The sequence below is a fragment of the Mauremys mutica genome, chromosome 2, assembly GCF_020497125.1.
Source record: "Mauremys mutica isolate MM-2020 ecotype Southern chromosome 2, ASM2049712v1, whole genome shotgun sequence".
Classification (NCBI taxonomy): domain Eukaryota; kingdom Metazoa; phylum Chordata; order Testudines; family Geoemydidae; genus Mauremys; species Mauremys mutica.
Genome location: NC_059073.1, coordinates 276,612,139 through 276,639,732, shown reverse-complemented (window position 1 = coordinate 276,639,732; position 27,594 = coordinate 276,612,139). Strand labels below are relative to the sequence as shown.

The window sequence follows — 27,594 nt, the reverse complement described above, 5'->3', positions numbered from 1 at the left end:
TGTAAAATAAAATATTTTCCTGATACAACTCTATAAATTCAGGGTGATCTCAATTTATTTAGGCTCACATGCTTTGTGATTACATTAGCTAGAATTCAAATTTAAGTAAGCCGTTTTAATAAGATGGGAAAACAATTAGGTTTCCAGCATTATGATTTACATATATATCACATCTATACCCCATATTTTATATACATTCCCACTCCCTAAAGCCAGACTCTTTTTACTGTATGTAATGTTAACAGAACAGCAGCTTCTACTATATGCCTTTATACAGCTGTGCAAGTACAAGACCTGACTGTACGCACACAGGAAAAAAAGCACTAACCACAAGTAAAAAACCCAACAATGTCACAATTAATGCTAACAATGAGCTCTCCATTATTTTCTTGAGATAAAGTATTTTTAAAAGTGTAAAATTTGTGTTTCATGTGTAAAAAAAGATATGAAAACACAAAAGGAAAATGGGCAGGGTTGTTTTACATGTTTTAAATAGATTATTTTCCTATTAAAATCTATTACTATTGTACCATTTAAAAATTCAAAACATCAGAAAAAAAAATACTAGCCTCAGGTTCCTGATGGCACTCCATTTACCTGTGTTTTTCTTCCCTATTAGTGGGCTTGATTCCGCTGAGAGGTCAATGAGATTACTCATCTGAATAAAGTTATGCATGTGTTTAAGTGTTTCGAGGACTGAACCCAGAGTATTAATCTCAGGTGTGAAATACAGTGTTTTTAAAGCCATCAAAGTCCAGTCTCTCACTAGAATTTTTACAAGAAAGTCTTCTGAACACATCCCTGAAGTTTTCAAAATAATAAAGGAAAGGAAGTTTACTTTACCCCTGATCCCTTTGGCATTGCAGTCTCATCAATCAACAGGCAAAGAATGTTGCAGGCAACTAAGAGAACTGAGATGGACTATAAAGAAGGAGAGACATTCTGTCAATTCTGAAGGTTAACATTTAAACAATGTTTAATGTTATGTAATTTGGTGAAGATAAAACATCAATATATTTGTGAAGAAAATTTGTGGAGGGAAACAAACAGATTTCATATAGTTTAACATACACATTACTAAAAACTATTAAAATTAGCCCCCACGTAACTGAGAAGCCTCTACATACTGGAAAAAAAAGATAGTGAAATTCTTACTGTCTCAATGAGCAGCAGTATCATAACAGCTGGATACACTAAATTCCTCTCCCATGCAGAAGCTTTTTTTCTCCGCTCTTTTCACAGGGGAAAAAAGGAAACTTAGTACCATAATTTGCATAGTCTTAAGATGGTCATTTTTACAGATTCATGTTCTAATTGTACGTAACCTTCTAAAACAACTGCAGCCAAAAGGGCTGGGTACCAATTGGTTGATAGAACATTTATATTAGAGTGTAGCACAGAGCGGTACAAAACCAGGATGTCAAAACCATCATGAAGCCTCATTAAAGGAAGCCAATGGAGCTCCCGTTAAGTTGGGTTTCATTTTTATCCATGTCTAATGCTCACAGTTACACAACAAAGTAAGCTGTCAAATTGTACGGGTGTTTCTCTAGCATGGCGCAGTTTTGCAAATTTTTATTTTGTACTGCACATCCTGTCGCATACTTGAAACTTACATTCCCTCACACCCTTTTGGATAGCTCTATGCTCCAACAGGATTCTGTAAGGGTGGTGTTACAGTAAATGCTGGGATATTACAAGGAGCATAAGTTGTGTATGTAGATTTTCATAGGACCCGAAAAGAAAAAGGTATAACAGTAAGGCCCTACTTGAATCATGGGATAATCTTCAAATAATTGCAGCTGAATTGCGGATAAGACATGGAAAAATCGCAGAAAAGTAATAACAGACCTTTATTAATAGTGGTATTTTGGAAAAACCAGAGTAGACCTATTTGTTTAAGAAAAATTTGCTGGAATGATATAAACATTCAAATATTAGGTTAAGCCTGCTAATTTTTTTTGATAACCAGACATTTTGCTGTAACGTTATTACATTAATTTTTTAAAAAACATGGCTGGTACAATATAAAATTTAGAAGACTTCAAGTCTTAATGAATTGCTGTAGAAATCAAGTCCAGTCACTTAGCCTTTTACATGGATTGATTGTTAGTGCAGCACTAATCACATACTCAAAATGTATGCAAAATTGTGGACTGTGCAAATCAGCTAATTAAAATCAAAGTTGCAGTGGAAGCCTAATATTGCAGGATCAGCAATTTCCGCAATATAGCGAATGAAGTAGGGCCTTATATTACAGTCATTTATACTGAATAGTCCTCCTACTCTTGCCATTTTAGGTTAGTCAGCATATAGATCTATGATTAATTTAAAAATTAGATAATGGACATCACCATTTAGGCTAAAAATTAACATTTACTTACCACTCAGGTATCTAGTGTGGTATTTTAAGTGCAGTATTTCCCTACACTTAAAATAGTAATAACTGCAGTCTTGGATGCTATGTGGTAACTTGGAAAATGTCAATTTTAAGTAGCAAACATTGCATATAAAAGGGTGACACCCCTGACAAGTAAAGAAATGAAACAGCAGCAGAATGTTTTAAAAATGAAGAGTTTTATTATTTTTGTTAAAAGTCTCACTTAAATCACTCATTTTTAAAAAAAAATCTAGGGGAAAGTAGTGTCTCACTCCTCCCAAATGATCAAAAGCATGCAAATGATGTATTAGATGCTATGGTGTTTGAACTGTATCTGTTTTAGGAGTGATATTTTAATACATCTTTCTACAGAAACATAAAAAGCAAAAGCAAAAATTCCCATTGCACATTTTCCAATTTATTTTGTGCCATGATGATGTGTTGTCTTATCTATCTGTAGAAACTCAAATGAGTACACTTACAAACATAGGCTTAGGATCACAACTGATTTCAAGCAACTGCAAATAATTTTGGTATGCATACATTAACAAATTTCATCTGATACCCTAAAGAAGGCTTCTTATTAAATTGCCAACTACAGGAAGCTATACAAAATAAATGCTACATTACCTAATTTTGTTTTCATGCTCTTCACATTTTCAAGTTCCTGTCTCAGCTCCACTGTATTGAACTCCATAGTAGAAGACATACCTGTTCAAAGGCAAAGACATGAGGATTTTATTTTCTCAGACTACTAATATTCCCACAAGAGAAACTATTAAAACACTGTTTATATTTCATTTACAAGCAGTGATCTTACAATAACAAAACTCATCCTTTGGTTCTAGAATTGCAAATGGCTCTTTGGGAGATGGAAAATAGCTTCCATAAAACATAGGTTTGATCGGAAGTCCTCTTGTTTTGTTGAGCAAAAGGTGTCTTTCACACCAGAGGCACCACAGAGCGATCTGCTGGGAACTCTTCCTATATCCCTAAGCAGCCATAGAGGCAATGACAGAGAAAAGTAGATGGTGTTGAATGGTGTTGCAGAGAGCCAAAAATTATGCTACACTGGCCTGATGGACGGCAAGACTGCATCGTGCTGTTGTCTCAATACATTGTGACATACCGTTATTCAAACACTGCAATACAATCTCTGGTGGCCCTTCAATATATTCAGGGACTTTCTACAACTATGTTTGAAGATGAAGTGGATCTCTGCCTGTAAGACTGACCATAGTTATTTTAAAGAATAACTATTTCAAAAGGATAGAATGGTTTCCTTGCCTTTGCGTTCAAGGAACACTGGCAACAGAGAACAATGATTTTATGAACCATCAACAAACTGCAGCTTCACATACAGCCTCTTACAAAACTGAACTGTGACTTCAGTGGAGTTCCTCATATTTGCATATGGAAGACACTTAAATATCATGCTAGTCTTCTCTTTGCAATGCCTTTTTAGCCTCACAATATTTTAACCAAATATGTCAAAAGTAAAAAATAAAATAAAAAAGTACTAGCAGGTCCTGTTGTGACCATCCATAGTTGATTCCCTTCAAAAGTATTCTGTATAAAAAAACAGTTTATATAATTTTAGCAATCTGCCTTCCTTTGCTCAAGTTCATGCCCACTTGTTGGCTCTGCAGGTTTGACAGCATAAAAGGGACCTTACATTAGAGCTATTTATGCAGTATATCATGACTTGTCTATGAATTGTTTCTTGTATTTGTACTGCTTGATCCGCGTTTTATGAAAAGTAGCCCTTCAAAAAAAATTTTTTTTAAAAGTACAGTAGTAGTTTTGTCATTCATCTCTCTCTCTCTCTCTCAGTTTTAATACCATACTTGTCACTACAGTATTTCAACCTTTATACCTTGAACATTAAATTAGCAATTAGAGCAAAAGTTTGGATATTTCAATACCCGTAAGTCAAAAAAAACACACTGAAACCATTCTATCCTTGATGGCAAACTGAAACAAGGACAGTCTGCAGAAATCAGGAAATATGGTTCCTAGTGTGTCTAAGGGCTGGGGCAGAGGTGGGGGAGGAGAGGGCGGGGAGTAAGCTACCACTAGACTCATTCCCCCCATCCACTACCTGGCTCATCCCATGATCCTGTCTCCTCTGGAAGGTGGAGTAGGAAGCAGATCATTATACTCCCCAAGACCTCTATGCACAAAACCTGGTCACACATGCCACACCATATATATGGCTCTTGCTATAGAAAGTGTCTTGTCTATTCCATCCAGAATTTGGTATGTCTTTATGAGCCACTCCTCATTCCTTTTGAAAAGGAGAACGTTTCCTAACCTAACACTAATAAAGAGTCCCAATAGAAATCATGATTCTCTGTGTGGTATTGTTTGTTTCTTATAGAAACAAAGGTTTGACTCAAGTTGCTTAAAGTGATGCTGGACTGTAGTTGTGGTGGCACAGGTGGTCTGCATGAGTACTTTGCTGAAGCACCCTTAATGGCAATCAGAACTATACACAACATTCCAAATGCAACCTCAGTAGTTTTATACATACTATTCAGGTTCTTATACCATGCCCATCACTGTAGTATCTCATGCCCTGTGAGGACACAATTTCAAAACACACTGGCATTTTTTATTACAGAATATTGATATGGCTTAATTTCAATATGGTTAAACATTTATCCCAAATATGTATTTCAATCATAATTTTCTTCTGGAAAAAGTTTAACTTCTGCTTTAAATTAACATGCTTAAGTTTTGTATCGACCGCTATATAAAGAAATTTAAATTTAAAAACATTGTCTTCCTTAGCAAGAAGCCCAATTCTATCCTTGCGTACGCATAAACTCCCACTGACATCACTGAGAGTTACATGGGTGTATCTGGAAGTCACACTGACCTCCTAAAAAGCCTAGTAATAAGGGCTGAACAATAAATAAGTCCTGTAAAAGGTATTTAGTACAAATCTGTCTTCTCTTTATTCTAGATTTCCTGAATTATGTGAATGATAAGAATCTAATTTCTCATGTTTCCAATCGACTTTCTTAAAATAAATCTAAGTTTTTAAATTTATAATAACCTTTAGTTTTATAAGCTTTTATTTTGCTGTATGCTCTTGACGGGTTAGTTTGAGAGGTCTAAAACTTTGCCTTATTCTCTTGTAAGGTACCAGACTTATGGAATGACTTCTATTCAGTCAACAAGTACTTTTAGTGTGAAATCCTGGCTCCAATGAAGTCAACAGTAAAATTCTGACTTTAAGGCTGAAATCCAGGCCCCATTAATTTTTTGTACAAAAGTTAAAATTAGCACTTGATACTTAATCTTTCTTTGCAACGTACTTGGAGATCATTGGAAAAAACCTCTATTCAAAAGATATGTATTTTTATTTTTTAATACAGAATTTTAAGGCTTAAACACAACTTCCAGTGACATCAATGGGAGTCTTTCCAACAATGTCCATGCTAGCTGCATTAGGCCCTTAATATTTACCCTGATAGAGAATAGGAGTCATTCATATGACACAGCTCTTGTAATTCTTCCTTAAAAGTGAAGGCAAGTAACTGGTTATTCTACAAAAGAATCATATTTTACAAAGGCGACAGTAAGGCAAAGTTTTAGATCAGTCAAAATACTATTTGATGAGGATGCAGCTAAATACTTAAAGGTCTACAACATATTAATTTATTTCAAACATGCACAAAGTTCAATGTCAGCATTGTCTAGCCAATAAATCAAATTGGTAGACAAAACTTGTTTGGACTAGTTATGAAAAATTAGAAGGGATTCTCCAAGAAAACCACAAAGCAGCTCATTTAAGGTCAATTTAACAGTATTATTCTGTTTTTCTTCCAGCCCCGACATAAGATTTCAGTACCTCAAAGGAAACTGTAAGAGTATCTATTTGCATTCCCCCTAGGTGATTGGCAGTTCAACACCAATTAGTTCAAAATTACACTGTTACTAGCGTGCAATAAAAACACCACCTTTCATCTTTCTTACATAGGTAAGGATACCTTCAGAGCCAATAACTTTGATCACGTAAGTATTTTTGATCCTGCTCCACCCGTCTCTTTGGATTCAGGAAAACTAATAGCTAAAGGCAACTTTTTTTTCTCTTTTAATATAAAAAAAAAAGTCCCAGCTTTATTCTTCTTCTGTAGAAGTGATGTGGGTATTGAAACATTATATGCTGGAAACAGAAACACTTTCCCAGTATCTCTTCAATAACTAAAAATGTTAGGGTAGATATCAGAATTGTCAAACTTTTTTTTTTCTTATGACTTCTGGCTGTTCATTAATGAGATATATAATTTACTTGTAAGAAGGTATAAAAGAATTAATATTCATAATTAAAATTGTGTAATGCTATAATTAGATATTTAAAAAATATGGAAGGATTTATGAAAAATTCAGTCTACTGAAACTCAGTCCCAAACACTTCAATTCGTAGCACTTATGGAGTATATATTTCAGAACACTTTTATTGCTTCACTGATTAACTAACTAGAATGCTTACTTAAATTAAATCCATTAATTGGGAAAGCAGGCTTAATATTACCACCCATAAGGCTGCTGAGGAGCTGCTGTGTCATAGTTACTGCAAATCTCCATTATAATGCATTCATCTCAGGTATTTGTTATTGCAACAAAAGCAAATTCACTCAGGCAGTCTCAGTGGTATACCTGCAAGTCACAAATTTTGATTTCCAATGTCCAAGAGTCAAATTTTACAATGCTACAACTAGCATAGCAGCTTACCATATACACCACTTTTACAAAAGAAAAATCATGTGGTAAAGGTGAGTTACTAAACAAAACACAAGTTTTGAAACAGACCTAGAAGAATTTCTCTGCAATCTCGTCTTGGAACCAAAAGTACAGATGCTTTAAAGGATTGTAATTAGTATAGCTGAAGTTGTTTAAAATGAAAATAATTCTAACTTTTTGTTCAAAAACTAAAAAGAGATTTTGTTTTATTAATTGCTGTATTTTAAGATCCAATTCCCCAACACTAAAAACCTTGTAAAAAAAACCCTTTTAAAAAGAGACTTGTTCTACTATTTGTACGTATTAAGATACCTTGGGGGAGGGATATCTCAGTGGTTTGACCACTGGCCTGCTAAACCCAGGGTTGTGAGTTCAATCCTTGATGGGGCCACTTAGGGATCTGGGGCAAAATCAGTACTTGGTCCTGTTAGTGAAGGCAGGGGGCTGGACTCAATGACCTTTCAGGGTCACTTCCAGTTCTGAGATAGGTGGCAAAAACAAAGCTTCCACAATCTCTAGCTCTTGCCACACAAATGAGGTTTCTATTTAAACTGTACTTTAATAATTACTGGCAAAAAATTGCTTGCTTTATATAAAAATCTCTCCACCCAAACCCTATTTCCATGCTCACACTTGAGCTACCGCTCAGCGAAATCAATCAATTTTCATTGGTACTTCCATCATCATATTCTTTCTACTATATTAATTTAATATTTCAAAACTATATTTAGTGCAATTAATTCCCCCACAATTTTAAAGATAATTGGTGTCCAATATGTCAGTTTTGATCCTATTTATACACAGTAAAAACTCAGTGTCACTGGCTTATAATATTATCACTTGTACAGTGGTGGAAAATACTCATTCCATTCAATTAATGAACTTTTTGCTCACTGATCACTTCACTTGTGGCTATAAGGTGTTTTTTCTTATCTTTACTGAAAGGGCATTACTACTTGACTTTTCCCCAAAATATCAGTACAAGCTCCTATAAATATAATTTTCCTTACAACTATCAGTTATAATGCAGTTTTTATTGTGAATTTTTATTACATCACTGAGCTGTCTTTTTTGAAGCCTGTGTATGTGTTATCTGATTGGCACCAAATATATGCTTGGCACTGGACACTATGCAAAATAAAGACAGTACCTACTCTAGAAAGCTTACAGTGAAAAAGATGGGAATGATTTAGAGGTGGTTTGTTTTTAAATTATAAACTTCTTCTGGGCCTCACAAATAACCTCTAATCGACACCGAATTGAGTTGTATTAATTTTCCCTTACTTTTTATTGTGAATGTTTCTGTAATATTTAAATTATACTTGAAGAGAGTAAGCAACTACGAACAGAGACTAGACCTGCTTCTGTACCTGTATAACATCAACTATGTATGGGACACTGGTGGGAACAGATAATACTAACAAATAATCATTTATAATATAGTTTCACAGCCTTGTGAGCAGGAGAAAACCAGCATCCAAAATATCATTTTTAGCCTTCCTATTATATTCTCTTGGTGAATGGTTGATGTTATGCTAAGCAAACTGTAATGAATACTTGAACAACTAAAAGGCCATTTCTCCATAAAGTTTCTGTACACACCATAAACATTGTCATGACAACATAAAATATTCAGCAACAAATATTTTACAGTTACTAGCGAACATCAAACACCAAGAACAATTATAATTACCCCATCATAGCTTCAAAGAGATTCACTGAACACACCTTTGTGTGTTATGGGTCTAAAAAGCTCATCTATGCAGCAGCTGCTGTAAACACTATATGCAGTATACTCTCAACCTGCCTCAAACGCCTATGCAGGCATATGGGTGTTACAATGTGATCAGAAGGCCAGTAATCTCAGCTATTTTGGACCAGGATGGGGAGTGAATTCCAAAATTCCATAAAAGGAGAAGAGTTCAGAAACAGAGTATCCCCATAATTCAATCTATGAATTGCCCTTCGGAACTGAGGGCATGTCCACACTATCCTCCTTCTCTCGGTGGCGCGCTTCCTTATCAACAGTGCTTCCGATGACTGAAGAGGGGCAGTGGGGGTGGGGGTCAGAGACTGGGCTCTCAGCTCCCTGCTGGGAGCCTGGCTGTCCCCAGGATTTTGGCTCCTGCTCCCTCCTGGGAGCCCAGCAGCCGCCCTCAGCTCCCCAGTCTGCAAGCCCGGCTGGCCGGGCAGCCTCCCAGGCTCTTGACTCTCCGCTGGGAGCCCAGCTGCACCCAGCGGAGAACTCCATGCCCAGAAACCGGGCAGTTTCCAAGCTCCCAGTGGGGAGCGTAGAGCCAAAATCCCAGGTGAGGGGGAGCAGTCCTGCCCCTGGTGGGGAGATCCTGCGGGGCGTCGGTAGTTGGGAGTCTCAGTGCAACCAGGCTCCCAGTGGGGAACAGGGAGCCCTGAGTCTGGACAGCACCCAGGCTCCCTGCAGGGAGCAGGAAGCCAGGACCCTGAGGGGCAGCAGGACTCCCCCTGGGGAGCAGGGAGCCCAGGCGACCTGAGCAGCAGCCTGACTCAGAGCATGGAGCCTGGACAGCAACCTGCCTGGGAGCTGGCACCAGGCTTTCTTGTCAATTTCACTTGACAAGAACGGCAGCCAACAGCCAATATAAGAAACCCGCAGTGTCTACATGGACACTACATCACCCTAACCACACCAGCATAAGCCCTATGCCTCTCGTGTTGGTAGAGTTATTATGTCAGTGTAGTAGGGCACTTACATTGATGGGAGCAAGGTTGTACTGTCTATTTTGTGTCGACCTAACTCTGTAGCATAGATCAGGTCTGAGTGAGCAAAGATGAGGAGAAATTGGCCCTAACGATAACCATCATTGGTTTGATGTAACCGGAACTTTGACATCCCTTTCTCAAGTTCCTAATCCATAAAAAATGACAAAATTGTTAAGTCATGATATATCACAAATCTTGTAATTTTAGAGGGAGGAGCTGGGCGGGAGGTTAAATTTTTCATGCCAGAAAAAGTTCAGGAATTTTATGATGTTTGGCTTCACTAAAAATGGCTATGATTTCCCACTATTCTTAAGACTGAAGCAACAGGTCGCAGGTAGTAATGAAGGTCACTATTTCCCTACAATCTTTGCAGGTGGAAGTGAGGCTGCCTCTAGTAAAGATGGCTACCAACCCCCATAGTTCCTGAAGGAACTGAATCCAAGCTATCCTCTGTTGACTAATACACGCTGGCTAGCATACATATATATTATGCTGACAATACTACCCACAGTATTTATTCCAAGTATTTAAATATGCATATTATTAAACATTAATATAGCAGTTATCTAGTCCAAGTTGGCTTGTATCTTTATTACAGTCCTGTTTACTTCAGCTAATGCAAGGTGATATGGAATACTTAGCGTAAGTGAACTTTGGTTTAAATAGATAAGAAAAATTTCAGCATAATGATATATAATTGTTTCCTCATAGCAAGAGAAAAGGCATTACCCTCACAAATCTATCCATCCTGGCACAGGCCTAGAAGGTGTCTTCATGCTTCTTAGTATGTGGAATTCATAGGTTTTCGAACAAAAGATAAAGGGAACACCATGGTACCAGAAACAAACAAGGTAAAAAGTTGATTCATTGAATCCAGTTTCAGGTGAGGTATATAGTACCTTTTACTGGTAAACATGTGTAAGCAGGGTCTGAATGAGCTCTCCCCTGACATCTAGTGATGAGCTGAGGAAGGGGACTTCAGGATCCGACCTAGTTTGCATGGTGTGTTTGGCTGGTGTTGGATCAAAAGTTACTTTGCTGTTGGGACAGAGGTACTAAAGGATTGTTATTCTTGTGTGAATCAAGGGCAGCTGAACTGTGCTTGGCATACCCTGATTGAGGGACTAAAGTGCTCCACTTAGGAAGGAACAATCAGTTTCACACATACAGAATGGGAAGAGACTGTCTAGGAAGGAGTACGGCGGAAAGAGATCCAAGGGTTATAGTGGACCACAAGCTAAATATGAGTCAACAGTGTGATGCTGTTGCAAAAAAAGTCAACATAATTCTGGGATGCATTAACCTGTGTGTTGTGAGCAAGACACGAGAAGAAGTCATTCTTCCGCTTTACTCTGCGCTGGCTAGGCCTCAACTGGAGTACTGTGTCCAGTTCTGGGCACTGCATTTCAAGAAAGATGTGGAGAAATTGGAGAGGGTCCAGAGAAAAGCAACAAGAATGATTAAAGGTCTAGAAAACATGACCTATGAAGGAAGGCTGAAAGAATTGGGTTTGTTTAGTTTGGAAAAGAGAAGACAGAGGGGACATGATAGCAGTTTTCAGGTATCTAAAAGGGTGTCGTAAGGAGGAGGGAGAAAACTTGTTCATCTTAGCCTCTAAGGATAGAACTAGAAGCAGTGGGCTTAAAGTGAAGCAAGGGAGGTTTAGGTTGGACATTAGGAAAAAGTTCCTAACCGTCGGGGTGGTTAAACACTGGAATAAATTGCCTAGGGAGGTTGTGGAATCTCCATCTCTGTAGATATTTAAGAGTAGGTTAGATAAATGTCTATCAGGGATGGTCTAGACAGTATTTGGTCCTGCCATGAGGGTGGGGGACTGGACTCGATGACCTCTCAAGGTCCCTTCCAGCCCTAGAATCTATGAATCTATGGGGAAAAAAAACCCTAAACTGCACGTGGTTGGCAGGGGTCATGGGTGCCAAAACCCAGCGGAGTTAACAGAGGGTGGAGACAGGTACTTGTACCTGGTGATGTGGGCCCCACCTAAGGGTCCTAGACACCAGTTTACCATTTCTCTCTCCACTGTGTAATAACAGAGAGGATTAAGACTCAGCTGAGAGTCTTGTTGCACACCAATAGAGCTGAAATCACGGATAACCTGGCCTAAGCATTAGGCCTGCTTTGGGACAGTGTCTCTGATGCAAGAGACTGCCCAGTCTGCACTAGCAGTGAGGCTTCCCCATTAACAGCTGAAATCACAGAGTTGAAATCACAAATCTGAAATCACTTGAAAGCTGTGTTAAGTGTCAAGACGTTCCAGAATGGCAGAGGGGTTGGACAGCAAACTTATAGCAGAGAGTGAGAGATGAGCTCACGGAGATGCACCTCAGAACTCTAGATTGTCCCTGACCAAGAACGACGACTGTGAGTGTGGTGTGGTGGAGGGAGAAAGAAGGGGCATGTTAAAAGAACTTTTAGTTGCTGGCCTTAATAATCTGAAGCAAAGGGATATTGTCCAACCTACTCTGGGGTGGGTCTTTTGCTTATGGCTTTAGGTTTATGAATCCTGCTTGTGGCGTTTTCCCATATTAATGCTGTGTTACTTCCCTCTTTTTATTAAAAGTTTCTTTTCTACACTCGGACTCAGTGCTTGAAAAAGGGGAAGTGTTGCCTCAGAGGCGCTCAGAGGGTGGTGTGTAATTGTCCCAGGTTAATGAGTGGGGGCTCGAGCCAGTTTTGTGTTGTATCATTGAAAAGGAACCCATAGATATTGACCCTGGCCCTTGTTGCTGCCGACTACAACTGGCAGAAGGGTCGCACAGGTAAGGTATAAAAAAATGGCTTTAAGAACATAACTTTGGGGAGCACATCTTCTGTGTAAGGTGAATGCAATATCACTACACAGGACTGCTCTTTGGAGACTGGTGTCGTATAGAACCTTTTTCCTGGACCATATTAATAAACCAGATAGACATTGATTATTTGGTCTTGAGCATATTGTATAACAAACCAAAGTGTGGTCAAGCAATCCATTATACAATTTATCAACACCTTGGTGAAGATGGTAGCACTGCATGTCCCAAACAGAAAACAACAAGGGGACAAGGGAATATAGAGTGAAGACTGAAGGTATGAATGCAGGGAAATAGGGCAAAAGAATGTCAGTGAGGGCAGAAAACTAAAGGAAAAGGGAGGAAAAATCCAGTAGAGTTTGCAGGAAGGGGTTGACAATAGGTTGGCAGGAGAGGAAGATAATAAAGCCTCCCCTGAGTGATTAGAGTGAGACACCACCAGGCTGAGTGCACGACCTATGTATAAGGGCTTTTTTCACTCTGAAAATGGTCACACAAGTTGGGGATGTATGGTTTCTTCATTGGGTTAAAAACAGAACAATTAAAAAGGTAAACCAAAACACAACTTTAAAAAAAAAAATCATAATTTTTAATAGACTCAAATTTTTGTGAAATCTTAGTGTTGGCAACATTGTACACATGTACTTCACCAATAACTGTTTATGAAGTGCTCTGAGATCACATGAAAGACACAGCAGAAGAGCAAAGTTACACTAAATGCAAGAACTACTTAAAAATTTCTGAACCTACTGTAATGGATTACTTTAAAATTCTCTGTTGGGAGCCTCTGGATTGTGGAAAGCTGCTCTGACATGTAAAATTTAAGCTAATAATTTGTTAAAAAATAAATCAAGGATCACCAAGAGATCACATCTCCTAAGTTGACAAAATGCAAAAATCCTTCCTCTTTACAGTACCCGGTGTCTTATTAGTAACTGGATTCCTCTCCAAATTAGACTAAGAATTTACTTATAGCTATTTAGAAATATGTTTCATTGTAGTGGCAAAACAACTGACTTGTTGCCAATTAGTCTGAGCCTTCACATCACAGACAGACTTCCTGAACATGATCAGAAAACCACCAATAACAGATATAAAATAAAACAGGGAGGATCCTCATGGTCCTATGCAAGTAGGGGCATGGAATAGTTGAAATGAGTGAAAGCCTACAGCTTCTAGGACAAGGTAAGAGAACCTACTCATTTTATGGTGAAATGAATGCTCAAGACCAGGAAGTGCTGTTTTTCTCTGGTTTAAATATTATATTATTACACAACACATGTACCCTTTAGTCTCCTCTGGATTGCTTCTTCCTCTAAGGTGATGATGTATATCTGTTCATCCAGGTCTTCAAGGATCTGAAATTAGAAATGCAAATGCTAATTGATATACACTTTCATTTACATGTGATATCTTGCTTGCCTGAATTTATGAATCTACTTTTTGGATTAAAACCTACTTTTTAAGAAAATATAAACATTACTGGTACAAGAAGGCTGCATAAAATATTATCACATTGTCTATGATTAAAGATACTCAGAACTCCAATTATAATCACATGGTTAACTTTCCCATAAGCTTTCCTTTTGGTCTGAAACTTTGTTTAGTCTCAGTGCAAAGGAATTTGGGGAAAGGGGGGTTGGGGGAGTTTAAGCTAAATTCAGTCATTTAAATTACACCCCCAACAAAATTTAAATATTTTTGTGCACAAAAAATCAAAAATGGCCAACAACTTATCAACTTCACATTTGACTAGACTACAATAAGGAAGAATTGAAGAGTTTTTAAAAACAATTACTGTAAAGTTTACATGACAAAACAGTTTTCACAGAGTCTGACATTTCAAGTGGCAAAATTGCCAGCAAAGTTGTGAAAAAACATGCAATTTTAGTCACGTTGTTAGGTTTTGTTTATCCACAGAGCACTTGAGCTTAAAAAACTTAATAGGTGTGGAAATGCTTAATGCTCTCCAATGTCACAGGTAGGGTTTTAACAGTCATTTCATTTCCAAAAATACTGGGCAATGAAATTGAAAAAAATTAATGCTGTCACACTGTCATCTCCATGCCTTCTTTCATGCAGCACTCATGTATAGTATAAGCTTCCCTGAATTCACACATAAGGCCACTCCCATGTCCACACATAAGTCCCTCTTACAGACTCATTTCTGCCATGCTGCCTATAGTGAACTAAGTTCCCTAGTACCATAGGCACAGATTTCTGCTCGCACCGGTGGATGCTCGACCCCCCTCTGCCCCAAGCCCCGCCCCCTCCCACCCCTATTCCAACCCCTTCCCCAAAGTCCCTGTCCCAACTCCACCCCCTCCCTGCCCTGGCCCCACCTCTTCCCCACCTCCTCCCCTGCGCGTGCCACCTTCCTGCTCCTCCCCACTCTCTCCTGGAGCTTGCCATGCCGCCAAACAGCTGTTTGGCAGCAGCAAGCGCTGGGAGGTAGGCGGAGAAGCGGGGACACGGCACGCTCAGGAGAGGAGGCGGAGTGGAAGTAAGGTGGGGTGGGGAGGTGAGCTTGGCTGCCAGTGGGTGCAGAGCACCCACTAATTTTTCCCCATGGGTGCTTCCCCCGGAGCACCCATGGAGTCAGCACCTCTGCCTAGTACATAAGTTCCCTATTGCTTTTCCCTCTCCCAACCTCTCTCATTTGTTCTTCGACTGTGAGTACTTCACAGCAGGGACCAGGCCTTTTTAAGTGTTTGGAAAGTATCTAAAACAAAGTGGGCATTACCACAAATAAAAAATATCAATTATTAGGAGTATTTAATTCAACTCTAGTGCATAAAATATATTAAGCTGGTCAGTTCAGTTGGAAAAAAGAAATACCACCATAGAAAAGTTTTATGAAGAGCACAGATATCATGCTATGAAATCAAAACATTCTATTTCTTACCTATTCAATATTTCTATACTAATTATGAAAACTTGGCAGAATTAGACATCAAATTTACTATCCATGTTATATGATTGCATAAATTCAGTGATTCTAGAATAAGTAAATACAGATGGTTTACAGAATCAGGCATTATAAGTTAAAATAGTCATTTAAAAACAAAAACAAGCAAAATATTCTACAATCAATCCCAACAGGAGCAACTCAGGCCCTACAAAGACTTATGTAAATGCTTAATTTTAAGCATGTTAGTAGTCACCGGATTACTAAAGTTAAGCACATGTATAAATCTTTGCTAGACTGGGGCCACATTGTGTAAAACATGGGGCATTGGTTTTAAAGTGCAGATACCAGAAAATTTTGCAATCCAGTAGCACAATCAATTACCATTGTTTAATATGTGCAAGCAATTTATTTTGCCAAAAGAAATTTGTCTGAATATGGCTATGTTACTGTACCTTCTATTTTAAAATACTGTCAAAAGTGTAGAAATATATTATACTTACTGTTGGCTTCACCAGCAACTGACCCATCACTGTAAACATTCGTGAAAGCCCCACCGGCGTGCATACTGCAGAGGAAAAGATATAAATAACCTCAATTAGTAAATGTACAGCAATTATATCCATATTTTGAACATACTCTTACATATAACTGAATACTGTTCTTTTTCAGCTACATTTTGATCAGACCTCTGTACTCCACCATCACACTAGAAATATCACAGATATTACAGAATACTGAAAAATCCTCTGGGCCTGGTTCTGAGATTACAAACTGGTGATCCAAAACTTTTTACCAGCATGAAGTAGAATGTCAAAGATCCCTTCATTTGTTTAAGCTGGCTACTCTTTATATATCTGCTGCTATATACTTTGAATAAATGGTTAACAGCGGCTTTACACAAATACATGTACGTAGATTTGATTCCTATCTTATTAAGCTGATGATAGCTTCAGTAAATTTCTCACAAATGTTTAAAATCGCCTCTCATTTAATACACTACTAATGAAGACATTACCACCAAAAAGCCTTTTAAATTAACAAGTTAGGTGGTTCTCAAGAATGGTGTTTGCACACGTTTTGGTAGGTATGACCATTAGCTGCCAGTTGTAACAGATCTCCAGTGTTGAAAGGTCATGAAGAACACCTTTGCCTTCAAACAGTGTATAACACGTGAGTATGTGGGAGATGGTGGAGGTGATGATTTGGAAAGTGGGAGAGGTGAAGACGTTCATTATTAGAAAAGGCATTCTTGTTTAACAAGACGGTATAGAAGAATGAAATGGATTGTTCCTTTCCTTTTACTCTATTTTTATTAAACATATTTCAGTATGAACATTAAGAGTTATGTAAAAAATTTCAGACTTGGTGCCTAAAATCAGACAGCTAAATCCAAAGTTCTTCAGGTCTGATGAAGTGACAATTGCTGGCCCTGTCCTTTGCAGTGAGCCAATTACTGAATTCCCACAATGGCCGTACACTTCTCATCTAGAATTCAGACACAACTTATGACAGTCAAAAGGAGACCACTCTCTCTTTCTTAGTAACTGCAGGGAAACATGGTTCAAATGATAAAGGAACTGTGGGCTCTCACTGGGATCTGTAGCTTTACATCACCATTCCCCTCCAATGGGAGAGAGTCAGACTTTAAGTGGCCCTGGCTGATTAGAGGTAGTGACTGGATGTACAACAGTCAAATGATCCACCAATAAGACTGGCCAGGACCCAGGTCCAGGTCACCACGGCCAGTGGGTCAGGGATTTTCCTTTCTGGGTATATAAGGAGACATTTCAGGTGCAACAGGAGGGAGAACTGTCTAATGACTATAGCATGAGACTGAGTTCTGGATCAATTCCTGTCCCTGACTTGTGCAAGGTCGGGTTTTCCCCCCACACTTTGTAAAAATGTGGACACCGTGTAAGAAGCATGAGGATTAGTTCATTTCATTTGAAAATTGCTTTGAGGTCCTGAGGTCCTAAGATGAAAGATACTAATTGTATTGGTTTACATATTTCAGGAACCAAAAGTTTGAGGTATAAGTTTTTAAAAGAGAAAAACCTCCATGGGAACACAGATCTACCACTAGCAAAATAATTTATAAAAAAATCTAAGTGAAAAAAGCACTTGAGAAAATGCCATAATACCTCTAATTAATTCTTTTTTCATCCTCAAGTTATATGCAGTAAATTCACCTGAACCTCCTATGACCTAAAAATATTACTTTTCTTCAGGAAAATAGTCAGGAAAATACTTACAGAGAAGTAATAAACATCCCATCAGCGATATACAGGAATATAAATAAGGGAGGTAGAATTCCCAAAGATCTGTAAAGAAAATTTTCAACACAATGATAGCCTATTAAATATATGCTGTTTATGCTCTATTTGAATCTATTTACTAGTAGTTAGCAAATACTAAGAAAATTTAGTTTTGAGTCTGACTGGCTTAAACTTAGATCTTTCCTTAAGTTAAAACAACTTAAGGAAATTACTTTTTCAGGATTGCACAATACAATTTAAAAAAGTAAATAAAAAAATTAAGCGGTTTATAAATTGTGGACAACAATATCCTTGACACTTTGGGAAGAAAAACCAAATATCTTAAAAGCTACTTGAAGAACTTGTACTTCTAACATTAGGTATGTAGACACTGTGAACAAGAAAGCTAAATTTCTTCAGTATACCATAAGAATTGTGTAACAACACTAGCTGAATGCAAAAGTCAGGTGCTGGGAATGGGTTACATTCGTTCAAAGTAAAAAAAATTAGTGAAGTATGGGGATTTACTATAAATGAATTTTAATTGAAAATATCCACTTCTGTGCTGTACACAGCTGAACTTATTTTTAAAAATATTCCATACCATACAAAGACTCCATACTGGTAGCATCATTGTCAATGAGAGCTGAAGCCACCCACACTATTCCAAGGATAAGCAGCCCAAGAAGAATAAGCATAACAAGTGTTTCCAAAATACGTGCTCTGATCCCCTAGGAAAAATAAAACATTTTCAATATATTCAAATATTCTGAACATAAGGCAAATTAAATAAGAATTATTATATAATTTCACACACATACATTTTAAGAGCACATGAAAGATATTTTTACACACAAGGGAAAAAGCATCTAAGTGCTTATGCCGTCATACTGCCTAGACTAGCTTTTTCCCCTTAAAACCATAGAAAATTGTTTAAAATTACTTAAGCTTTACAGTTCTCATTAATCTCATTATTCTATAAAAAATTCTTTATACCTTATGATTTTGCTAGGACAGTTTTAAAAGATGGATTACTTTTCTAATACTTTCAGCCAACAAAGTGGATTAGCAAATTTTTATCTATGATTCCAATCAAAGGAATGGAAAGCCAATTATGGCAAATAGCCAAATAGCCCAGCCAACATTAAGCCCTGCACAGCTACAATGCACCAATCTACTTAAAATAGTCTTCCACTGTAATTGCTTCTGCACCATTCCTCACAGTCTACAGAGCCCTCAAGTGTACAATTAGAGTACTACTCACTCTCTATCTAGCCACCTACTGTTGCTGCAATTACATCAATTACATCAGACTTCTAATGTGCCCAACACTGGATGGAACACTCTTCATCTCGAATACACATACACCAGACAAGCATATAAAAAGATCTCTATGATACATACACGCACAAAGTATACAAGGCTATATTAATGCACTGTTAAGTTCACAAATTTAAACAGAATATACAAGAGAATACATTTAGCAGTCTACTCAATAATAAATGTTAGTATTACTACGAGAACCTAAATTTTTTCTTTACACATCCCTAACATAATGTAAGTAGCCCTGCAATTACATTAACAGCTTTTATATTTAATTTTCTTGGTTTTCCTGAAGAAACCTTCTCCTTTGAGGATTTTCAAAACAGGTCCCCCTCAACCCTCAATCCTGCTGTGGTCACAGCTTGTCTGAGGGTTCTGCCTTCTGTTCTCTGCACATGTGCATCCCTAGTGTGTGAACCTGTATTGAAAAAAATCTACTCTAAGAACTCTAGTTACCATATATGGGGAAATCTGTTACCAGTTACGCAAAAAGTTCTCCCACCTCTTCTAGAAGAACTGATGCCCACTGAGAAGGCCACTTTTGCTAAGAGGTATAACAAAAAGCAGGAAGCTAAAGGCTCAAATGGACGATCCACATAAGGGAAGACAAGACTAAATTCAAGTCCAAAGGTGGAGCTGGATCCCTGACAGGTAGAAACAGCCTAATTTAGGAATCTGGTTGTCATAGGATTGGAGAAAACACTATTACAGTAAATACATGGGCAAAAGCTGAAATTGCTGCCAGGTGTGCCTTAATGGAACTAACTACTAGACCGGACTCTCTGAGATTCATAGATTCATAGACTCTAGGACTGGAAGGGACCTCGAGAGGTCATCGAGTCCAGTCCCCTGCCCTCATGGCAGGACCAAATACTGTCTAGACCATGTAAAAGATGATTCAAAGAATTATAGACTATGGGCTGAGCAGGAGAGTCACCGTGGCTAGCTGCCCAGATGGAGAAATGCTTCAATTTAAGAATGTAAGTAGCTTATGTGGAAGGCTTACAGCTATTAAGTAAAACTGTCTGGACTGCCACTGACCAGTGCCCCTCCTTTATATTTAACCATGGATGAACCACACCAGGAGGTGTAGTACCTGAAGTGCAACATTTGCCTGAGATTCTGGGATATCAAGTCTTGTCTTAGTGGCAGACACAAGGGCTCTTGGGTGGATAGCCTCTTGCAGGTCCGAGCACAAGGCTGCCTTGGCCAGGCTGGAGCTATGCGGATCATTCTGCCTCATTCTTGCTTCAGCTTGACAATAACATGGGGAAAATGTCACGCATACAGCAAGCCTATGCCCCACAGGAACAGGAAAGCATCCAAGATGAACTGGGATTGTGACCTGCTCTTGGACAGAATTGAGGACATTTCCTGTTTTGTTGAGCTGTCAAAAATCCTCATAACCAAAACATTAATCCTAGAACAGCTATGTTGAGAAACTATTCACGATCCAAACTGAAGGACCTGCTCACGTGGTCTACCAAGCTATTCTAAATGCCCAGCAGGTGAGATGCCTTGATGGCCTGGCCCTGAATGTGTGGCAAGAACTGTTGCCATGCTTGGAATATTGCATGCAATTCGAGAATGTTTATATATAACCTTACCTCATGGGTGACCCACAAGGCCTAAGCTTGAAATCACCCAAATAAGCTCCCCACCACATTGATGAAGCATCTGTCATCAAAGTCATGGAGGGAGAAATGAAGAAAATGAGATTTCCCCTCACATACTGTCCTGACTCATCCAACAATTCAGAGACAGTAACAGCCTGTCTGGGATGAATACTAACTTGTCCAGTTTGTGAACATGAGGGTGGCAGATTGACTTGAGCCATGTCTGCATTCTCCAGAGGTGCAGCCTAAAGTGAGAGGTCACGTGTTCAAGCAGCCATATGACCTAGGTGCCTGAGGCAATTCCTCACTGTGATTCATAGGTGTTCTCTGAATGACATACAGAGGTCCGCTATAGACAGGAACCTGGGATGAGGCAGGTAAGCCCTGGCTGAGGTCAAATCCAGGACCACCCCAATAAACTCAAACTGGCTTTTCTCTGTTTATTTTCAGGCACAAGCTGCTGAACAAATGGAGAATTGGACAGACACTGGTCCCTACCTGATGACAGGAGTGATCCTGTACCAACCAGTTGTACAGGTATGGATGCCACCACAGCCATATTTGGTGAAAACCTTACTGAAGACGATAGTCCAAAGGATGGAATGGTTAACTGGTACAGTTTTTCCACCTATCATAAGCCTTAGGAACTGACTTTGGCCAGGGAAAATTCCCACATGGAAGTAGACATCCTATAAATTTAGGCAGCATACCAGTCTCCTGAATCTAGAGAGGGCTAGAAAAGAAACAAGGGAAACCACATGGAACATCAAAATATTCATAAATGATCTGGAAAAGGGGGTAAACAGCAAGGTGGCAAAATCTACAGATGATACAAAATTACTCAAGATAATTAAGTCCAAACCTGACTGCAAAGTTACAAAGGGATCTGACAAACTGGGAAGTGGGGCAACAAAATGGCAGATGAAATTCAATGTTGATAAGTGCAAAGTAATGCACATTGGAAAAAAGAAATCCCCCCTGTACATACAAAATGATGGGGTCTAAATTAGCTGTTACTACTCTAAAAAGATTTTGGAGACATTGTGGATAGTTCTCTAAAAACCATCTGCTCAATATGCAGCAGCAGTTAAACACAAAAACAAACAAACAAAGAAGAACCATTAGGAAAGGGATATAGAATAAGACAGAATGCCACTATATAAATCCATCCTATGCCCACAGCTTGGACAGCTTGAATGCCGTTCTAGTCACCCCATCTCAAAAAAGATACATTAGAACTGGGAAAAGTACAGAGAAACACAACAAAAATGATTAGGGGCATGGAACAGCTTTCATATGAGGTGAGATTAAAAAGGCTTGGACTGTTCATCTTGGAAAAGAGACTGCTGAGGGGACATAGGATACAAAATCATGAATGGTGTGGAGGAAGTGAATAAGAAAATGTTATTTACCTCTTCACGTAATACAAGAACCAGAGATCACCTGATGAAATTAATAGGCAGCAGGTTTAAAACAAACATAAGGAAGTACTTCTTCACACAGTACACAGTGAACCTGTGGAACTTGTTGTGAAGGCCTGTATCTATTGGGTTTCCGGGAAACGGGGCGGGTGGAAGCCCGCCCCATGCTAACGGATCCCCCCCTCAGCCTAAGGGGAGGATCTACAGGACCTCAGAAACCCACTAATTGCGGGGGAGAACTAATAAAAGAACAGGGATGGGAGTGCGGTCAAAGGGTCATAAGAAGGGAGCCTGACGGGGACACCGAGCAGAGAACCCCGGACAGCGCCCACTGCTCCTGAAAGGCCTGTAGCAGGGTGGTCACCCCGCTCCTCCCTGGAAGGGCTTAAAGCAGCCCGGGAGAGGGCTGTGGCAGAGAAAGGCTGGGGCTGATGGGGAAAGCAGCCACAGCTGTAGCCGGTGCAATCAGGGCCCAGCTGGCCCTTATAAGAGGGCAGTGGGCCAGAAACAGAGTCTCTCTCTGCTATCAGAGAGAAAGGGGCCTGGCTTCTGGGAAGCTCAGGATACCTAGAGTGAGGCAGGGCTGGGGAGCTCCAGGCTGGCAACTCCCCAGGCTGCAGGGCCTTGTCCAAGGCCCCATAGAGGTACTGGGTTGCAGAGAAAGGCAGGTGGTCCAAAAACCCCTTACCTGTGATGAGTGGCTTATACTGCAGTCTGCACCAGGGAGCAGGGGCTAGTTGATGACTGGCAGTAGCCTACGACTGAGGCGAGGTGGGGATAGAGGTGGGGGTTCCCCAGGGAGGGGAGACCCTAAGAGTGAGGGGTTACTGCTAGGGGCAACACCCCAGATAACGGGGCACTGGAGTCCAGGGAGGGATGCGGGGGCCCAGCGCCAGTGGGACACCAGCCTGCAGAGGGCGCTCCAAGGCTGGAAAATGCGTTAATTCTCAGGACACCAGCAGCAGGCGCTGCAGGGGTGAGTCGCCTGCATTGCTACAAGGCCAAATGTATGAAGGGGTTAAAAAAAGATTAGAAAAATTCATGGAGAATAGGTTTATCAATGGCTATTGGCCAAGATGGTCAGCGCTGCAATCCCATGTTTTGGGTGTCCCTAGACTTCTGACTGCTAGAAGCTAGGACTGGATGGATCACTTGATAAAGTGCCCTGTTCTGTTCACTCCCTCTGAAGCATCTCGCACCAGTCACTTTTGGAAGACAATACTGGGCTAGATGGACCATTGGTATGACCCAGTTTCTTACATTCTTAAAAGTTGCTTAAGATAAAAATAGGGATCAAAGGTAATGAGCAGTGGGTGAAGATAAGGGCAGAAGGGAACATGAACGGGGAAGTTCTTCTTTGAGAGCTTGCCTATGTCCATTATTCTGTAGGTGTGTGCTCATCTTAAGCACTGATACTGAAGATGTTTCCCTGTTGGTACCCATAGGAGCAGCCCCATTTGTGCCCACGAAAGCTCATACTCCAAAACATCTGTTAGTCTATAAGGTGCCACAGGACTCTCTGCTGCTTTTACAGATCCAGACTAACACGGCTACCCCTCTGATATTTGTGCCCTGGTTTCTTCATGCTCCCACCTGAGGCTATAATAGGAGGAGCTTTCCCACCCCTCCTTCAGTTCCTTCTTACTGTCTGTGGTCCAGTCAGAGCATATCTGTACTTTCCAGCCTTGTCCTCTGTGGACAAAGTTGCTTATAGTTAGCCTTTTTAAACTATTTTAAACTGGTGCCTGGTCTGTCCTTTAATCATCCTTTTTTCTTTATTCGGGTGGTTTTTTCTTTTCTTTTCTTTTATTGGGCTCTGGTGGCCTCTGGTCCACACCTATCATGTAGAACCTATGCCAAGGTCCCCTGGCTTTAAGCCCTGCTCTGGCTGTCGTAAACCAATGTCTGTTAGTAGCCTACACTATCACTGCTTAAACTTTTAGGTGAGGGTCACATTAGAGATAGTTATCCGATCTCCTGGGACTTCAAATCTAGAACGAAGAAGCAGAGAGAAGAATACCTTAGATATAATTTTCCTGGAGGCTGCTCTTCACCAAGCATCAGAATCCCCTTGAATGGTAAAAGGGAGATCACTGACCACTCCCTCTAGGAGTGCTCTCCTGGTCTCGCCAGTGGACAGAGAACATAGGAGACCCCTTCATCAGGGCCATCCTCTTCGAGGAATAATAGCTCTAATAGCTGCCCTCTGAAGCGTAAGAAGACTGCATCAACTCCTCTGATATGGAACTTCTCTTCAGCAGAAGGCCATTTTGGCAATGATGGTAGAGTGCACTGTTTGGCTTGCTGCTCCCCAGAACCAGCTCACAGTGGCTCTCTAAGAGCTGACCTGTTGACTCTCGTTCCCATCTCAGGACTATCGAGGGCAGCTACTTCCTTGGTGACATCAGTAGATCCATTTTATCGCCGCTTATGGAGGGGCAACAATCCATTTTGGTGCCAACACCATCAGAGGCCTATGTGGCTGTGAGAGATCTATTGTGCCTTTGGTACCACCAACACTGCTGATTTGGGGCAAAGATCCTCTACCAGCACTGTTGCATCTTCTGTGGTGATCGGCACCAATGTCAGGGGCTCTGGTGGCCCCATCAGTCTCAGATCTGCTACTGCCCTTATCGGCCTCTTTAACGAGGATGTCTGGGACCCTGATACCAGCTTAACCTCATCACATGGCACTGATAGCTAGGAAGCTTTCAATGCTGCTGTTAGTACCACAGTCTTGACGTAGATCTAGATCCTGGCCTCCAAGGACTCCTCTCGGTTCCTCACTACCATAGCTTTTGGAGTAATCTTACTCCTTGTCAGAGTCCAAAGTGGGTTCCCGGGTTTCTCATTTCAAAGAGTCCAGGGCCTCCTCCAGAATCTGTTCCTACTCTCACAGAAGAGACTCTGTCAAGAGCAGATCCAGGGATTGGGAAGCCTGATCTAGACTCAACTGGCCTCCTGTATCAGCCTCTTCACTGGCTGTATTGAATGCCTTGGGGGATGTCTCTGGCATCGAGGTTGACATCTTTGCACCCTCATGGAAGCAGATTGCCAAGAAAGGAAGCTTCCCCAACTGGTACCAACAGACCACAAATGGTCTTTACTAACAGCAATTGGGTTTGAAGTTTTTTTAAATCTGAAGATTTCCTACTGAAAGTGAACAGTAGCTGGTTTTCAATCTCCCATAACTAATTTTGAGTGTGTTAAATCTAACTAAGACTTTTTTTTAAACCAAGGAATAGCCTATGTTAAGTATGAAATTAAAAACGTCAGCATTAAGTTACTGGAAAGCAAAAACTTTCAAAATTCAAACAAAATTTCCATGCAAAGTATTTACCTTTGAACTCTGACTAGAGTAAATATGCAGGACTTGATCCTCAGTTGACGTAAATTGGCATAGTTCCATTGGTGTCAAAGGAATTATACCAGTTTAACCAGCATAAGATTTGGCCCAAAAGAGTCACAGTTGGAAGGGAGTAGTTTTGGTAAAGTTATGAATCTCCATTTGTACTCATCAGAGGAGAAGTATTATAGGCAAAGCATGTGTAATACTATGAAGCTCCATTTGATTGTGAGAAAAAAAATCATGAGGTTAGAGGGAAGCACAGAGCTCTTGAAGGAGGCATTCAAGATAATCTGGTTTTTAGACATTGAGAGGGCATTCTACACTCCTCTTCTAAACTCCTGGATTCCAGGAGAAAAATGGTCTAAGACTTTTTTTGCTTCAGAGAGATTTTAGCCAGTAAGTCAACTCTAGCTGAAACATCTCCCTATTACTAATGCTCTAGGAATAAACAGGCTCAAGTTTCCTCAACCTCCAAATTTCATGGGAATTAATTCTTCCTGGACTTGTGGAAAAGGTCTACTCTTCACGGTTGAGAGGAGATTGCTTTAGTGGCCCTTAAAACCTTAAAAGAAACCTCCGCTTCCTTTTGAGATGCAGGAGGATGCTCAAAAGAGTATCAAAACAAGAATTATACTACAATGGAGGTCTGTAGAGTATAACTCTAAATGATGCACCTGCAGTCAATCTTTTTCCTTTTGAGAGAGAATTTCTTAATTCTAGTTGAAGCAGTTTCAACTGAGTGACTTTCCCAAAGTCTGGGTGGAGATTAGGGTATGAATTAGAGCAAAAGAGATGAGACTCAATCTAGCTGAAACTGAAGTGGTTACGGTAGGTTGTGGAAAGCAGCTATAGGATTTGGCCAAGATTATATTGACTCTCAATTAAAAAATGTTCATCCTTCACTTGTGATGAAAGTCTGAAACATGGGGATTGGGTCAGAATCCCCAGCTGCTATATAGATAAACAGCAATAGTGCTAAGACACTTCTTCAATCTGCATCTGATCAGGAGGTTGCATTCTTTTCATCTGGGCCCCACTTCTAGAATTGAATTATCTGCTTCTCACATCCTACTGACACTTGCTCAGACTCAGCAGTCTATCTGCTTGATGAGCCTTCCCCAACAATTCCTTAACACTTTTCAAGGTACATTGGACCATTCATGTTTATCAAAATGAGTGTCCAAGAATGTCAGAATATTTTGTTGCACACTTAGATCACACCTATGCTCTAACTTACGCCACCAAAAATGTTAGGCTACAAAGAAGTGATACATTTGTCATGGCCATTTTTAAATTGTTTACTCCAGTAGGCAGAAGGTAATTACTGAATATACATCAAGTTTTTTGGTCAACAAGAAGGTGGTTGTAGCTCACAAAAGTTGAAGATGTTAATCAAAAGTCCCCTGAAGAGCTTTAATAAAGAGCTGACAGACATTCATATGATAGCATGCTGGCAGGAACTAGTGGAAGATCAAATATTTGCAATCAGTTGAGTCACTGAAAGATTGTAGAAACAAAGTGCAAGATCAGAGGCAATACTTGCTATTGGATGGTGCAGAACATTATTTTATTGTCATTGTTACCTTTGCTCCTTAAACATGGACAAGAACAGAGATTATTAAGTATTTTTTATGCATCTATCAAACCATAACCCTGCAAATACACCTTATGGGAGAGAGCTCCCTATTCTGTGCCCTTTTAACTGAAAATTTCAAGTAGGGTAGACTTCAGACACCCTTCCTACTTTTAGCAGCTCAAGGTTGTTCTACCTTCCAGGGTGGCTTGAAGGCAATTTCTAACCAGTTTAAAATTCAAGAATAACAAGGCATTAAAAACTGAGATAAAAGTAATATTCTGGACTTTGGAAGTAGAGAAAAAGTACATTAACACAAAAAAATTGTTTTGCATAATATTTAATTTTACACTTCAAGATGCATTCATATGTCCATTTCACTCTTCCTGTTGGTGTACCCAGCCCATGGCCATCAACTTTTTTCCCCCTCAGTGATACCTGTTCAGCAGGTCACGCTCCCCCTGC

The 27,594-nt window shown here is 39.8% G+C and overlaps 1 protein-coding gene across 1 annotated transcript in view; it reads right to left on the bottom strand.

Annotated features, from left to right (window-relative positions):
* LMBR1 (limb development membrane protein 1) overlaps positions 1-27,594 on the bottom strand; it is a 137,962-nt gene that overhangs the window by 18,683 nt on the left and 91,685 nt on the right. The window contains exons 6-12 of the mRNA XM_045003195.1: positions 18,452-18,578; positions 17,845-17,913; positions 16,093-16,157; positions 13,967-14,039; positions 3,011-3,091; positions 1,156-1,232; positions 844-921 (exon numbers count right to left, since the gene is read on the bottom strand). Of these exons, the coding sequence (XP_044859130.1) occupies positions 844-921; positions 1,156-1,232; positions 3,011-3,091; positions 13,967-14,039; positions 16,093-16,157; positions 17,845-17,913; positions 18,452-18,578 (570 nt within the window). The remainder of the gene's footprint in view (positions 1-843; positions 922-1,155; positions 1,233-3,010; positions 3,092-13,966; positions 14,040-16,092; positions 16,158-17,844; positions 17,914-18,451; positions 18,579-27,594) is intronic.